A 15,277-nucleotide genomic window follows, 5' to 3' on the forward strand; every position below is an offset into this window, starting at 1 on the left:
TTGCACCATGCTGCTTCAGCAGTATTCTGCCGCTGACAGCAGAATTTCACAGGAAGGTAGCTTGCCTGCCTCAACACAAGTTGTGAAGCCTGCACAGAGCAGAGTAGCTGCAACCTTCCTCCTCCCATTAGAAAAGATTCTGTCCAGAAAATCCCGACTACTAAATCGGCAAATCACAGAAAATAACATAGTACTGTTTGCATTAACTTATACTCTTATTTAAAACTCCCACACTTGTTGTCTTTTATCCTTAATACACTTTGCCACTCTGTCTATAGAGGCTGGTACATTCGCTGCTACTAATGTCTTACTGACTCAGTCAGTATGTGATAGACTGATAGTTTGGCAGTGTGGGGGTTTTCCACCATAGATAGACATACACTGCTCAGATGAGGACCGGGATTAAGATGATACCTAAAGATGAAATTCTGGTCACTGTGATCCATAGCCCATGGTATCAGGGTAGTGTTTTTGATGATTAGTCAAGATATCCTTGGTCCCTGGTTCGAATCCAGCCACTGTTTAAATTTTTTAATGAAATTCGTCAGCAGTGGTGACCGAAGACTTCTTGCATAAGAAGTCACCTTCATTTTGCCAACGACCTTATCAAAGAGGGAGGGGGGAGTGGACAGAGGTCTAGGGCACTCTCTTGTCCTTGAAGTGGGAAATTGTCCATAAAAGGTGGAGGAATCTGAAATGATTAGTGACATGGAGATGCAGGAAAGGTAATGGAAACTGTTGCATTAAAGATATAATTTGTATCTGCAGGACATGCGGACTGTAAATGGCAAAATATTTTGGATTAGTCCCCCATTCAGATCTCCGAGAGGGGACTGCCAAGAGGGAGGTGACTATAAGAAAAAGACGGAATAACCAATGAAAAAGTAATACTCTGAGTTAGAGTGTGGAATGTCAGAAATTTGAGGGTGGTAGAGAAGCTAGAAAATCTGAAAAGGAGCGTGCAAAATCTGTCTAGATATAATGGGGCTTCAAAGTGATATGGAAAGAAGGTAAGGATTTCTGGTCAGATGGATTCGAGTAATGTCAACAGCAGCAGAAAAACTGCTGTAACGGCAGTAGGATTTGTTATGAATGGGAAGGTAAGGCAGAGAAGAGTTAGTGTGAACAGTTAAGTGATGGGGTTGCTCTGTCAGATTCAACAGCAATCCAAGCTGACAGCAATTGTTCAGGTACAGTGCCAGTACCACAAGCAGAAGGTGGAGGGATAGATAAGATATATGAGGATATTGAATGGGTGAGTCAGTATATGAAGGGAGATGAAATGATAATCAGAATTTCTATTTGGATTAATTGTGGTCCGACAGAGATTCCAAAATCAGATATTGGATTGTAAGGCATACCCAGGAGCAAATACAGACTCAGATTACAATTAGTTATGATGAAGAGTAGGCTGAAGTTAAATAGAATTACATGGAAGAATCAGTATGGAAGGAAGGGCAATACTAAAGCACTAAAGGAATAATGAGATACATTTGAAGTTAGCTAAAGATGTGGATACTGCAGCAAGCAATATCACAGCAGGTAGCTCAGTTGAAGAGGAGCTAAAGATGTGGATACTACAGTAAGTACAGTAGGTAGTTCAGTTGAAGAGGAGTGGATGTCTCCAAAAAGAGCAGTCACAGGTGTTGGAAATGCAAACATGAGTACTAGGGAGATAGCTGCTAAGAAGCTTTGGATGACAATGAAATACATCAGTTGATTGACCAAACAAGGAAGTTCAAAAACTTTCAGGTAAAGACAGGAATACAGCAGTATAAATCAATTAGGAATTAAATAAATGGGAAGTTCAGGGAAGCCAAGGCAAGATAACTGCAGGAAAAATGTGAATTCAAAACAGAAATGATTGTCGGAAGGACTGACTTAGCATATACAGAAATCAAAACAATCTTCATGTAGTGTGGCAAAGTGCAATGGGAATTGCACTGTTAAATTCAGAAGAGAGAGAGTGGATAGATGGAAAGAGTAAATTGAAAGCTTCTACCAGGTTGAGGAATTGCCTGATGATGACATAGAAGAAGAAATTGGAGTTGATATGGAAGAGAGAGGGGATCCAGTATTAGTCAGAATTTAAGAGCCTTTGGAAGACTTCAGCTTAAATAAGGAAGAAGTGATATATACCATTCCATCAGAATTAATATGCTCATTGGGGGGAGTGGCATCCAAACAATTATTCAAGTTGATGTGTAGAACTTATGAGGCTCGCAAGATGGTAGAATCTATGAGACTTGTAACATACCATCAGATATCTGGTAAACTATCATCCATTCAGTTCAGAAGCTAGCATGAGTATCCAAGTTTGAGAAGCTTTGCACAATCAGCTTAATAATGCGTGCATCCAAGTTGCTGACAAGAATAATGTACATAAGAATGGAAAAGAAAATTGAGGAACTGTTATATGATGATCAGTTTGGTGTTCAAAAAGGTAAATTCACCAGAGAGGCAAGCCTGTTGTTGTGCTTGATAATGGAAGCAAGACTGAAGAAAAATCAAAACACCTTCATAGAACTTGTTGATTTGGAAAAAGCATTTGTCAATGTAAAATGGTGCAAGATGTTCAAAATTATGAGAAAAATAGAAGTACACTATAAGCAAAGACCAAGTAATGTACAGTATGTACAAGAATCAAGAGGGGATAGTAAGATTGGAAGACCTAGAACAAACTGCGTAGATTAAAAAGGGGTAAGACAGGAATGCAGTTTTTTGTGCCTACTGTTCAGTCAATATGTTGAAGAAACAATGACACTGGGCTTAAAATTCATGGTGACAGGATATCAGTGATAAGATTCACTGATGATATTGCTATCTCAGTGAAAGTGATGAAGAATTAAAAGGACTGTTGAATGTAATAAAGAATCTCATGAGTACAGATTGTGGATTGAGAGTAAACTGAAGAAAGGTGAATGAAATGAGAGTAGGAGAAAGCTAACATCAAAATTGGTGATCACAAAGTAGACAAGGTTAAGCAATTTGGCTACTTTGGTAGCAAAATAATCAATGACAGACAAATCAAGAAAGGCATAAAAAGCAGACTGGCACAGGCAAAGAGGGCATTCCTGGTCAAAAGAAGTCTGCCAGTAGCAAACATAGGCCTTAATGTGAGGAGCACAGATTATATGGTAGTGAATTGTGGACTGTAGGAAAACCTGGACTGAAGTAAATTGAATCATTTGAGGTGTGGTGCTACAGAAGAATGTTGAAAATTAGGTAGACTGTTAAAGTAAGGAATAAGAAGGTTTTCCTCAGAATTAGCAAAGAAAGGAACATATGAAAAACACTGACAAGAAGGAACGGACAGGATGATATGACATGTTAAGACCGGGGAATGACTTCCATGGTTCTAGAGGAAGCTGTAGAGGATAAAACCTGTAGAGGAGACAGATTTTGATATAGGCTATGCAACAAATAACTGTGGATGTAGTGTGAAAGTGCTACTCTGAAGTGAAGAAGTTGGCACAAGAGAGGAATTTGTGGCTGGCTGCATCAAACCAGTCAGAAGACTGATGACTCAAAAAAAGGTCCTGTGCTGGTATCTGCAGTGATACTGCTGAATACACTGGTACATCAGTTCTACGCTAATGTGACACTTCTTTGTGGCTATAAGCTTGTCAAGAGAACTGAGTAAGGTGTAATTTAAGGTATTACTCAGGAAGGTCAAGCTCAAGTTCCTAGTGGTTAGTGCTTCAAAAAGATTATCTGGCAAATACAGTAGTGTATATGTTAGGTCTGGAGCCATAGTCCCTGTTATTGATGCCAGAAACCAAAACATCAGTCGTAAGATGTTGAACTTTGTACCATTCAGTAGTATCCCACTTTGCGGCAGTTCTGTTTCCTTTGAACATCACTGCTAATAGCAAGTGGTGATAATGGAAACTGGGGCATATACTGAGTATAAGCAGTGAGATCTTGCCTTCTGCAAGAGAAGGATGTGTTGCGAGGATGTCCTGTGAGCACCCTTCTGGATCTGTCTCCCCTTAGAAACAACTTTATCTCACACATCCCTGTCACAGTTGGGACTGCCATGGAAGGGCATACTGTAATGTGAACTCTCAGAAATCGCTGTAGCTAGACTGCTGATAACAACTCGTGGCTTTTTCACGTCTAGTGTGATGAGCAAAATTTCCTTCTTAGTAATATGAATGAATTTACCCAAAGCCCCCCATTTTACAGGGTACAAGTAAAGCGCTTGGCACTCGCATCTAGCATTTATGTCTGCCACTGTTGAACATACCAAAATGTGAACCATATTCAATACACAATAAACAAACACCATTTTCACAGTTCATCACAAAACAGAACATACTCCCAAATTACTTCACTAACCCAAATAGCAATTTACACACTACAAGACTGAAGCTCATCTAAAAATTATAACCACTGATTGCATTTCAAGCAAGTTTTTTGCCGTCTCTGAGATTATTAACGACACCCATTGTCCTACATGATATTTGAGTAAAGGTCTCATTCTGCTGTCCCATTCTTTTCTGATGTTCAGGGGCTTTTATATTGGTTTTCTTTTCTAAGTGCTTCCATATTTTTCATAAAGCTCTTATGAAATTTCACACCCCTTCTCCATTCCTGCCTATTTTAGGTGTGACTACCTCAAATGGTGATTTCACTATTTGGCCTTATGCTATCATGTACCTTTACTTTTGTGAACCTTAAAATTATTTAGTTCAACAACATGGCCATAGGGTATCCCAGTCATTATTGTGACTATTCACATAACAACTTAATACCTGCCCTATTTCCAATGAACTCATTCTGTTCTTCCATTCTCTTGTGAGGGCATGCACTTGTGCATGACTTATGAATATGCAGTAAATGGCAAAACTGTTTAATCAGTTCTGACATAAAATTGATACCCTTATCCCTAATTAATGTCTCTGGAACACTGAACTTAAAGACCGAATTATTTACCATTGGCTAAACCACAGTGTTTGCTTGCTGATTTGGGGTCAATGGCATTCCCATGAATTGCGAAAAGTTATCTGTAATGATTCCCTCCAGCATTTGTGCAAAAGGGCCATCCATTCTAATTGATTCAAATTGCTTATTAGCCTCTGATCTTTTCAGTGGAATATGCTGATGGCTTAGTTCAAACTGTTGTGCATACAATAAACTGTTCTTCAAATATTGTTCCACATCCTGTTTACAGGTACATCACCAGAACTGTTTGACCACGCGCAGTTCTGTGTTTCTTCGATCTCTTGTGGCTTGATAACTCATGATCATATGCCTGTCTCAATACTTCCTCACACTGCATCATGACTGGAACCAGAACACAAGGGCCGAGTTTCATTTTCTTGCATATTGTGCACAATGACCCGTGGCTGTGCTGCATATAGTTTAAAGTGCTCATCAGCTGCTTACACCTTCTGACACTCTTTGATGGTATGACCTACATAACATGCAGATCTTCCTACTGAAGCCACCTGCCTTCCCGTGATCCTTGCCAGGTAAATTGGTTCTCTCAAAATCAAATTCACTAAGCTTCAGTGCCCAGCACATTAATCTAGTTGATGAATCTTTCAGCCCTAGTAGCCACTTTAGTGGTGCATAGCCCATTATTACCTTAAATTTTCTACTGCATAGATAACCCAGAAGTGTATGCCATACGAGCCATATGTGAGATGTAGCATTTCCTTCTCGATAGTGTAATACTCCATTTCCACTTTATTCATCTGACGTGTTGCATAGACTACCGATTGCTGTGCTCAGTTCAGTTCTTGACTTAATACACAGCCAAGCTCATGATTGCATATATTACAAGACAATACAAATTCCGTCTCATAATTTGGAAAAGCTAACAGTGGGCTACTTGTCAACAATTCATTTTGTTTTTTTAGCGCATCTTTGCAGTCTGATGTCCAATGGAATTTCACCCCTTTTTTCATAAGTGAGTGAATCGTGTGCAAATTCTAGGACAAAGCTTCTGTAATAATATGCTAAACTCATGAATGACTGTAACTCCTCCTCTAAATGTGGCACTGGAAAATCCTGTATGGCCTTCAGTAATTTGATCTGTGTGGACTCTATCATGAGCAATCACATGGCTTAAACACTGTACTTCATATAGTGCAAAGTGGCATTTCTCTGTACTGAAAGTTAAATGCACTACGCATAACCTATTAAACACCTCTCTTAATTGCAGCACATGTTCTTCTAAATTCCTTGCAAAGACAAATATACCATGCACTGTCTAAGTTTTTACCCTCACAAAACTCCATTTAACAAACATTGAAATGTGGCTGGTGCATCCTTTAATCTAAATGGCAACAATAATTTTGTTAGTGTCCTGAAGGAACCATAAATGCCATTTCCAGCTCGTCCTGTAGTACTACTTGTAACTGATTGTAGCCACTCCACAGACCCATGGTGAAAAAGTATCTGCACAGACCCAAATGGTCTAAAATCACCATTATATTTGGGATTGGATAATCATCTGTACCCTACGACTATTAAGGTGTCTGCAATCACAGCAAACACTATAAGTTGTGATTTCCCTAAATCACTCCAGGCAAATGCCGGGATGGTTCCTCTGAAAGGGCACAGCCGACTTCCTTCCCAATCCTTCCCTAATCCGATGAGACCAATGACCACACTGTCTGGTCTCCTTCCCTGACCCAACCAACCAACACTATAAGCATTGGTTCCATCCTTACTGTTTTTGGTACAATCACCACTGGTATTCCCAAAGGACTGGTACTTTCCGTAATAATACTGACTCGTATACCCTAAGATTGTACAGTAACCATGGCCTGTACAAGGCAAAATTTCCATGCATCCTCAGAAATGCTTTGCCACTAGCGGAAAACTCAATATTGCTGCTCCCAGTGCATGAACATCCCTACCCCCCAACCCCACATAACTTACATTGAAGTTATCATAATCACCTCTTTCGTATGAGACCCAAACTTTCCACAGACCTTTGTGCACCTGTGTTGAATAAAAACTTGTGTTTCCTTCCATCCACTAAGCCAGTTCAGCGAAATTCTACCTCTGCACACATAGCTGGGAGCACCGCTCGGTGGTCCGGAAGCCCCCATTGCTGTTGTAATTCCTATTCAATGCCTTTCTATTATGCCCCGCATTTTGTCTTCAACCATCCGGATGCCCCAGTTTTCCACATTTCTTATGCTGCAGCTGACAGCAATCTCACCATTTGTGGCCTGATCACATCAGTAACATTTGACATCAGCAAAAATAATCTGCCTTTTGTAGCGGACTCGGGTCACTGCCTCTATCTCATGTAATGCTGTTGCCAGTGCTATTGCTCTTGCTAAGTCTTTCAAAAACTTGGGCCATATCTTCCTCAATACAGAACTTTTGTCAGTTCATATACATTCACATTAAGCTTACTAATCGTGCCCATGAAACTCTCAATTGACTCACCCTGTCTTAGTGATATACTGGTCAACTGCTCCGTTTAATATCTATTACCAGTATACCTCCTATAATTAACCCTTTAATGGGCCTTTCTTCAGAACTTACAGTGTCTTGACCATTTCTCATTTCTCTTGACACACATTTTCGCATCTCACACAAAAAGTAAATTGGTCATATGCTACAATTATTCTTCTGACCAGCCTTCCAGCAGTGCAGCTATCAACATAAGCTTTTCCATAAATGCTAACCCATCCTCCCCTGATTTACCTGAAAAAGGAGACACTAGGGTAGTGGTAGTCGTATCTAGGATAGGTACTAACATACTGGACAAGAATCCATCCTCAGCTGCAGTATCCTCCTGCTGCTGCAAGTCCATGGTATCTGCCCCCATTTGAGTTCTTTCTTTTAGTATGGTCTTGAACTAGCTCCATAGTTGTAACCTCTTCTTCCCCTGGTTTGCTCCTTGTAAAGTCATAGGAAAAGTGCCACAGGGAAATACTTAAGAATATGATGGTTACATTAGTATTGACTACAAATACTTCTAGTTGTTATGCCTGCCTGCTAACTATGCACATTCTGTGGTGTAATGCCCAAGCATTCTACATTTAAATCAGTTCACTGCTGAAGACTGAGCATGTGGAGCTCTGTGCCCCAGGAAATTACACTGTCCACAAACCCGTCTGGGTGCAAACCTGATGGTGGTGCTCTTTAGTATGCTCCTTAAATTCACTCAAATTACTGCTCGAGTCCACTTTCACAAATTGAACCTTCAAATTGGCTCTCCAAACCAATTGTTTCACCATTGTCAACCTCTCAAATGGAAATAATTCAAAACACAATTTGTGCACACTCACCCAGTTGAGATGATGATACTGAACGCTGAGCTATGACATTACTCATTGTCGCTGGCTCTCCTCTGACACCTATGATAGGGGTGGATAGTGCAGATCCTGGGTGCCAGGATGATTACTTGTATAACATCAACAACACAGCAGTCGTGGAACAGTAAAGCTTAGTTGAAAATAATATCTTTATTTAATAAGACACTGGTACAGTGCTGAAGGAGGCAACACAATGTCTTGCATTGATGTACAGGCAGCAGTAGATATCTCAGTGTAGCACAAGGTGATGTACTTGGCCATAACAGGGCGTGGTCACCAGGTAGGATCACGGTCTCAGTGAAGTGGTAGCATCAGTGTGCTTCCTTGCAGATGCAGGACTGATGCGAAGTGTTCAGTGGGTGCACGTACGCTGGATACCGGCTGCTCCAGAAATCAGTCTGGTGTGTGGGTGCAGGCCACGAACCAAAGACTAATTTCTGGTACTCAGAGACTGGATAAAGCCACCCTGGAGGTGACTCACCATTGGTGGCCCCAGGTCAAGCCTTGTGATCATCTGATCTAGCAGTGGCTCGCAGACTAGCAACTAATGGATGAAATTGCCAGACATAAACAAAGGTGGTTGACCCAGATGGTACCATCAGCTGGCATGGAGTATATCTTGGTACCAGTAAAAATTAAAGACAAGATATTACTAGGTCTGGACGGTGAGTATTTACAGCGGTTCTGCCCAATGTTGTTATAACCAGGCCCCACCTTTGGTCACGTAGGGGATCAAGGCAGTGCAGTGAGAGACCTTCGTGTGATGTAATTTAGCTCACCAGTGCAGTGGACTGGGGTCTACATCTACATTACACCCATACTCCGCAAGCCACCTGACAGTGTGTGGTGGAGGGTACTTTGAGTACCTCTATCGGTTCTCCCTTCTATTTCAGTCTTGTATTGTTCGTGGAAAGAAAGATTGTCAGTTTGCCTCTGTGGGGGCTCTAATCTCTCTGATTTTATCCTCATGGTCTCTTCGCGAGAGCAATATACTGCTTGACTCCTCGGTGAAGGTATGTTCTCGAAACTTCAACAAAAGCCCGTTCCGAGCTACTGAGTGTCTATCCAGCAGAGTCTTCCACTGGAGTTATCAGTCATCTCCGTAACACTTTTGCGATTACTAAATGATCTTGTAACGAAGCGTACTGCTCTTCTCTATCTGCTCTATCAACCCTATCTGGTATGGATCCCACACTGGTGAGCAATATTCAAGCAGTGGGTGAACAAGTGTACTGTAACCTACTTCCTTTGTTTTCAGATTGCATTTCCTTAGGATTCTTTCAATGAATCTCAGTCTGGCATCTGCTTTACCGACGATCAACTTTATTTGATCATTCCATTTTAAATCACTCCTAATGCCTACTCCCAAATAGTTTATGGAATTAACTGCTTCCAGTTGCTGACCTGTATATTGTAGCTAAATGATAAAGGATCTTTCTTTCTGTGTATTCGCAGCACATTACACTTGTCTACATTGAGATTCAATTGCCATTCCCTACACCATGCGTCAATTCGTTGCAGATCCTCCTGCATTTTGGTACAATTTTCCATTGTTACAACATCTCGATATACTACAGCATCATCCGCAAAAAGCCTCAGTGAACTTCTGAAGTTATCCACAAGGTCACTTAAGTACACTCCTGGAAATTGAAATAAGAACACCGTGAATTCATTGTCCCAGGAAGGGGAAACTTTATTGACACATTCCTGGGGTCAGATACATCACATGATCACACTGACAGAACCACAGGCACAAAGACACAGGCAACAGAGCATGCACAATGTCGGCACTAGTACAGTGTATATCCACCTTTCGCAGCAATGCAGGCTGCTATTCTCCCATGGAGACGATCTTAGAGATGCTGGATGTAGTCCTGTGGAACGGCTTGCCATGCCATTTCCACCTGGCGCCTCAGTTGGACCAGCGTTCGTGCTGGACGTGCAGACCGCGTGAGACGACGCTTCATCCAGTCCCAAACATGCTCAATGGGGGACAGATCCGGAGATCTTGCTGGCCAGGGTAGTTGACTTACACCTTCTAGAGCACGTTGGGTGGCACGGGATACATGCAGACGTGCATTGTCCTGTTGGAACAGCAAGTTCCCTTGCCGGTCTAGGAATGGTAGAACGATGGGTTCGATGACGGTTTGGATGTACCGTGCACTATTCAGTGTCCCCTCGACGATCACCAGTGGTGTACGGCCAGTGTAGGACATCGCTCCCCACACCATGATGCCGGGTGTTGGCCCTGTGTGCCTCGGTCGTATGCAGTCCTGATTGTGGCGCTCACCTGCACGGCGCCAAACACGCATACGACCATCATTGGCACCAAGGCAGAAGCGACTCTCATCGCTGAAGACGACACGTCTCCATTCGTCCCTCCATTCACGCCTGTCGCGACACCACTGGAGGCGGGCTGCACGATGTTGGGGCATGAGCGGAAGACGGCCTAACGGTGTGCGGGACCGTAGCCCAGCTTCATGGAGATGGTTGCGAATGGTCCTCGCCGATACCCCAGGAGCAACAGTGTCCCTAATTTGCTGGGAAGTGGCGGTGCGGTCCCCTACGGCACTGCGTAGGATCCTACGGTCTTGGCGTGCATCCGTGCGTCGCTGCGGTCCGGTCCCAGGTCGACGGGCACGTGCACCTTCCGCCGACCACTGGCGACAACATCGATGTACTGTGGAGACCTCACGCCCCACGTGTTGAGCAATTCGGCGGTACGTCCACCCGGCCTCCCGCATGCCCACTATACGCCCTCGCTCAAAGTCCGTCAACTGCACATACGGTTCACGTCCACGCTGTCGCGGCATGCTACCAGTGTTAAAGACTGCGATGGAGCTCCGTATGCCACGGCAAACTGGCTGACACTGACGGCGGCGGTGCTCAAATGCTGCGCAGCTAGCGCCATTCGACGGCCAACACCGCGGTTCCTGGTGTGTCCGCTGTGCCGTGCGTGTGATCATTGCTTGTACAGCCCTCTCGCAGTGTCCGGAGCAAGTATGGTGGGTCTGACACACCGGTGTCAATGTGTTCTTTTTTCCATTTCCAGGAGTGTATATTGTGAATAGCAACGGTCCTACGACACTCCCCTGCGGCACACCTGAAATCAATCTTACTTTGGAAGACTTCTCTCCATTGAGAATGACATGGTGCGTTCTGTTATCTAGGAACTCTTCAATCCAATCACACAATTGGTCTGATAGTCCATATGCTCTTACTTTGTTCATTAAACGACTGTGGGGAACTGTATCGAACGCCTTGCAGAAGTCAAGAAACATGGCATCTACCTGGGAACCCTTGTCTATGGCCCTCTGAGTCTCATGGATGAATAGTGCGAGCTGGGTTTCACACAATTGTCTTTTTCGAAACCCATGCTGATTCCTACAGAGTAGATTTCTAGCCTCCAGAAAAGTCATTATACTCTAACATAATACGTGTTCCAAAATTCTACAACTGATTGACGTTAGAGATATAGGTCTATAGTTCTGCACATCTGTTCGACGTCCCTTCTTGAAAACGGGGATAACCTGTGCCCTTTTCCAATCCTTTGGAACGCTACGCTCTTCTAGAGACCTACTGTACACCGCTGCAAGAAGGGGAGCAAGTTCCTTTGCGTACGCTGTGTAAAATAGAATTGGTATCCCATCAGGTCCAGCGGCCTTTCCTCTTTTGAGCAATTTTAATGGTTTTTCTATCCCTCTGTCATCTATTTCAATATCTACCATTTTGTCATCTGTGCGACAGTCTAGAGAAGGAACTACAGTGCAGTCTTCCTCTGTGAAACAGCTTTGGGAAAAGACATTTAGTATTTCGGCTTTTAGTCTGTCATCCCCTGTTTCAGTACCATTTTGCTCACAGAGTGTCTGGACATTTTGTTTTGATCCACCTACCGCTTTGACGTAAGACCAAAATTTCTTAGGATTTTCTGCAAAGTCAGTACATAGAACTGTACTTTCGAACTCATTCAATGCCTCTCACATAGCTCTCCTCACACTACATTTTGCTTCGCGTAATTTTTGTTTGTCTGCAAGGCTTTGGCTACGTTTATGTTTGCTGTGAAGGTCCCTTTGCTTCCGCAGCAATTTTCTAACTCGGTTGTTGTACCAAGGTGGCTCTTTTCCATCTCTAACGTATTGTACGGTATTGGTCCTGGCAGCAGAATTTCACAGGCAGCTAGCTTGCCCGCCTTGCCACTAGTTGTGTGAAGTCTGCAGAGAGCGTGTTGCCACAACTCTTCAGACAATGCAACTCTCTTGCTGCACAATGGCCTTAGCGTAGGACGACATGTGTGACTTTCTTTCTGAATTCTCTACATGTGTGAGGTAACATCCACAGAGTGCCCAAAATGTATGCAGAGCTTTTTCTTCCTTTATGTTTCTATCCTGGATAAGTGCTGAAAAATGTCTAACATGTAATAATCTAGGAAGAGACCAAAATTGTGAGAATGAGAGAACTAAGAAAATCGCATAATATGGGGAGGAAATAAGTCATAAAGTGCTTAGTACAGGGTGACACAGAAAAACAGGGCCATTTCCACAATCCAATAAAACTAGAGGTAATGAAGTAAAGAAATTGATTTCATAGTAATTGAAACCTTACAACTCTGCCATTTATGAAACATTGATGGCATTTATCATTTTTTTAAAATTACGTCCTTTAGATGGCATCCTCCAGTACGAATACATTCATGAAATCTGCTGTTGCGATTCGTCATTGACCGCTGCAACATCTCAGCTGGGGTACTGTGAATTGCATCCCAAATTTTCTGTTTTAACTCATTCAGTGTTCTTGGTCGAGTCGTGTACACTTTGCTCTTGAGGTAGCCCCACAGGAAAAAAAATCACTAGCAGTTAAATCTGGCAATCTAGGGGGCCAGGGAATGTTACCGAATCGTGAGATCACGCGGTTGCCAAACAATTCTTGCACATATGCCATTTGTTGCCATGCTCCGTCCTGTGTAAACCAGGCTTCTTGAGCATTTGGAAAATGGTTCAATGCAGGTGTAATGAAAGTTCGTAACATTTCCACATAACGATCAACACTGGCGGTTATTGTGTTTCCCTATTCATTTGCGAAAAAATATGGTCCGATAATCCCATACGATGGAAACATCGCAGCATACTGTCACTTTACTAGTGTGTAAAGGGCGCTCATGAACATCATTAGGATTTTGCCCAGTAACAGTAGTTCTGTTTATTCACATAAGCTGTGAGATGAAAATGTGCCTCATCTGACATCCACAACTTGTTTAGAAATTCATCGTCATTGTTTATTTTGTTATCATTTGTTGACAAAATCCTAATCATAACTGGTAATTGTTGTCCTTCAATTGTTGCACCATTTGTAGTTTGTTCGAGTGAAATTTTAAATTAAGATGAAGAATTCTCTGAACACACTCCCAGGACATTCCAACCACTGCTGCTTTCTTATTAATTGAATGCCATGGGCTCCGTAAGACAGGCTCGTTTACAATATCAATGTTCACATGAGAATGCACACTTCTTGGTCGTCCTGTTGGTTTCTTCTTGAGGGCAGATCCAGTCTCTTCAAAGTTATTACTGATTGGGTTACTATCACATGTTCCTCTCTATGTAATCCAGTGTCTGAATGCTTCTGTACTGGTGAATGCTAATACTTATGGAAGCATGCAAATAGCTGCTGATATCCTCAAAAATATGGTGTGCAGATTTCAAGGTTGTAGGGGAAGAAAAAACCCCACAAATCCAGTCAAATTAACATTATCCCGATGACCATATACTGGCACTGCTGTTACAGTCGGATGAATTTGACACTAATGCCATGACTGTCGATGTTTTACTGACTAATATCAACCAGTGATGTCAGAGGGAAGTGTAAATAGTTAAAATGAGCTTAAGAGTATCAACAACAGTATTAATTGGAGACCAAGTGTATAAATGTGTCAGCTAATTTAGTGTCTTTTTCACAGCACATGTATATAGCTTTTGGAACCAGCCATTGAATATAGACTCTAGTCATTCCTAAATATAACTGAGTGTCTGTTCTAGCACCTTCAGAGCTATGTTTCATCGGAGCAGCACCATGAAAAATCCTGGGACCAAATTTCTCTGAAGATGGAATTCCGTGATGCAGAGGAATTTGCGGCACGGCGATCCACTTAACATCCAAAGGCACATGGCTCATGATGACACACATGACGTGGTAACCACCACCAGTGTTACATCATCATGTGTTAACATGTCTATATGGTGCACTGATAAAGCATTTCATCAGTCGGCTGTGCATTCCGTCACTGTCAAGCAACAAAAAACTTGGCACAGGGGTGCTACAAAAAGGCAGGCACAGTGACCACTGGGCAGTTACAGATCCAGTGCCAGAGTGTAGCAGAACTGTGTGTCTGATCAGACAGTCTCCACTAGGCAGCCGTTGGCTATGCTCCTTGGGTATCAAGGTTTGACTTCACCAGACTGACCATGGAATCCAGTGAACACAGAAAGCAATTGGCAACTTGCCACAGGCTGTGCTAACCATTGCACCCCTGCCTCACAGTTGCTACTTACATGCCAGCTGTTGCCACCACTGCACTTTGTCAGTGCGCTGCCTTAGCGGTAGACTACCTTCAGGTGCAGTCACCTCCACTGCACCAGATGCAAAGGCACCCTGGATCAACACCACGCTGCAGCCACCAGATGAGGACGAACATCTGTATAAGCTCTAGCTTGATGTAACAGTGAAAAAGTTTTCCTGAAATTCATGTACCTCACTGTAGCTGCACTTACCTTTGACAGATTCCTGTCTCCCTTGCCTGCTGATTGAACCCACAGCACCATGTGGGAAAGTGGTGATGCCATAGTGACAGACCTCTGAAGTAATGGATGATTGTAACCGGTATGTTATAATATGTTCAGAAGCCTTGACTGTGTGATTGTGGGCTTAATCTTTGAAACACAACTGGCATTTTATGGCTATGTTGCTTGTGCAAACACTATTTGGTTGTGGTCTTTGAA

The 15,277-nt window shown here is 42.7% G+C and overlaps 1 protein-coding gene across 2 annotated transcripts in view; it reads left to right on the forward strand.

The window, feature by feature from the left end:
* LOC126190700 (2',5'-phosphodiesterase 12-like) overlaps positions 1 to 15,277 on the forward strand; it is a 152,367-nt gene that overhangs the window by 12,333 nt on the left and 124,757 nt on the right. Inside the window, exon 3 of one of the 2 annotated variants that reach the window (XM_049931166.1) lies at positions 14,318 to 15,158. The exons of the other annotated variant lie outside the window; for it this stretch is intronic. Coding sequence (XP_049787123.1) covers positions 15,142 to 15,158 — 17 coding nt within the window. The 5' untranslated portion in view covers positions 14,318 to 15,141. The remainder of the gene's footprint in view (positions 1 to 14,317; positions 15,159 to 15,277) is intronic. 2 annotated transcript variants of the gene reach the window in all.

Source organism: Schistocerca cancellata, chromosome 6, assembly GCF_023864275.1.
Source record: "Schistocerca cancellata isolate TAMUIC-IGC-003103 chromosome 6, iqSchCanc2.1, whole genome shotgun sequence".
NCBI classification, from domain to species: Eukaryota; Metazoa; Arthropoda; class Insecta; order Orthoptera; family Acrididae; genus Schistocerca; species Schistocerca cancellata.